General features: G+C 30.6%; 1 protein-coding gene across 1 annotated transcript; it reads right to left on the reverse strand.

Annotated features, from left to right (window-relative positions):
• Window positions 1–421: 421 nt before the first annotated feature.
• On the reverse strand, window positions 422–2020 carry LOC132748651 (neuronal acetylcholine receptor subunit beta-3-like). Its single transcript, XM_060738259.1, has 2 exons — window positions 1838–2020; window positions 422–1534 (listed from the first exon to the last, which is right to left on the reverse strand). The coding sequence occupies exons 1-2, from the start codon at window positions 2009–2011 to the stop codon at window positions 422–424; spliced, it is 1287 nt and encodes a 428-aa protein (XP_060594242.1). The 5' UTR covers window positions 2012–2020.
• Window positions 2021–2298: the final 278 nt, after the last annotated feature.

Raw genomic sequence — 2298 nt, forward strand, 5'->3', positions numbered from 1 at the left:
AAATACAAAGTATCTGGAAAAAATTGATCCGAAAAAAGTGATCCCTAGTGATCCCGACTTGTGAAAATAATATTTTTACTTTCTCCTTTTTTTACTACGATAAAACGTTACTTTATAATTCTGTTAAATAGTCCTTGATAGGTCACTAAAATATATATCATTAACATAAAAAATATTAATAGCATTATCAAAACAAACATACAGTAGAAGAATTAAGTTTAAATTAAATTCATTCATATAAAATATGTTACAGTCAGTTTTAAAGTACCTGCAAAAATGAGTTTCCAAAAGGTAGGATGCAAACTTATATTAAATGAATCCCTATGTTATACATGTATTATGCAATTACTTTTAAATTATACACAGTAAAAGCAATAGCATATCGTATAATCGTAAGATTTCAATCTAAAATTATCATGAGCTACACATTTCTGAAAAGAAGTATTCCAAATATAGCATTTAATACCATTAAACAAAGCATGACAACCCAGAAATAGATTACATCAAGAGCCTCTGCCACTTCTTGCCCTTTCATGTAAGAACATTTTTCTGCATTTTCTGCTTTGATATCTGTTTCATTATTATCTGCGTGTTCAAATGACGTCATTGATAATCTAGACTTTTCTCTTTCAATTTTAAAATTTGCATTTTTCTGTCTCCGTTTCATGACCAATTTCACAAGAAATCTTGGAAGACAATGTGGCATCCTTGATTTATTTGCAAAATGTACAACAAATATACTCCATAAGACTCCAACTGTATTGATACAATTGATCATTAGAACTTGGTACGAAAAGTAGGGCATTTTCAGAGAATTTTTTGGAATCGTTTCAGTTACTGCTGTTGCAGTTAAGACCAATGATAAGTATAATGTTATTGCAAATGATAACCTTTCACCAGAGTCAGGTCGTATAAAACAAGTTGCCATATTTAGACAAGACATAAGCGTTAAAGGAGCGAATGCAGTAATGATTTCAAAGGTTGGTCTTCTTTTCAAATACAATGATGTTTGAAACATTGGAAATGTTACATCTTCTATGTGATTTTCTTTTACATGCAATATCTGTGCATTAAAGGTTTTAATTTCCCATTCACCATGTTCTTTTAAACCACTTAGATAAACAGCCGGTTTTGGAGAATTGAGTATCAGATCTGAAGAGTCGTGGTTCGACACAACAAATCGAAAAATACAAGTATGAATATCATAAGGATATGATGTAGTGTCAATATTACATTTCGTCTGATAACTTCCTGCTGGAATTACCTTTACCAATCCTTTATACGTTGCCCATGCAGGTGCAAATCCGCTGCCGTAAATCGAAGAGTCTTCATTTGCTGGTCCATTTGTTAAATAAAACTCTGGTTTCCAGTACATTCCTTTGGGTAAAGGGATCTTTGATTTACCTCTGTACAAAGCCGGGTCCCAAAGAAGCATCTCATCTATCCATTTGATTTCAAAACAGCTTGTGATAAGCAGCTCTCCAGATGCGATGTCGAATTCTTCAATGCTTTTTATAATATGAGTAAAATTTACCTGAAAAAAACAACATATTTAATGATGACATATAGCTCTCAATAAGTTAAGGAAAAAAACACAAAGAATACATAATGAAAACCAAAGTTAAGCGTACCGTTATACTAATTTACCATAGATAATTTTCAGACTGCTAAGAGTTTCTTGAACCCCATTCAAGAATTGTATTGAAATCGAAAGTTCAAATAATCTGATTCGAGGTTAAATTTAATATAAAAAGATATTGTGTTTATCTAAAATGATAGAAATCCCAGTAAGATTCGGAATTCTCATCATCAAATAAAGAGTAAAGCGTAAACATACCTTGATAACATGAGTCTGGTTGTGGAGAGGTCTAACAAATTTGTTATATCTTGAAGCATTGAATAAATGTCCTAGTAAAGAGTCCATTTCAGTGTATGTCTGCCCAAGCGATGTCCCGATAATTTTTATAATAATCGTGTAAAATATAGCTTTATCAGTGTAACTTCTTTTCATTATTCTAATATTTATAATAATAATGATAACAATAAAATAAGATTAAAGAAGATTCTAATATATATAAATCCAAGTCTTTCGATTTCGTTTATTGCTAAATTGTTCCTACTGTAACAGATATAAGGTTATTTGTAACAAACATTACCGTGAGAAATTTAAGAGTGGATTCTGCTTGTATCTGATGTTATCATTGATTTAAGTGATAAACACCGGATATTTCTCCCTTAATTGTTATATTGAAAAGCAATACTAATATGTTTATATTTGTATTCACATCGTCGGTATTT

The sequence above is a fragment of the Ruditapes philippinarum genome, unplaced genomic scaffold, assembly GCF_026571515.1.
Source record: "Ruditapes philippinarum isolate M1 unplaced genomic scaffold, ASM2657151v2 ctg6940_1_1_1_1, whole genome shotgun sequence".
Classification (NCBI taxonomy): Eukaryota; Metazoa; Mollusca; class Bivalvia; order Venerida; family Veneridae; genus Ruditapes; species Ruditapes philippinarum.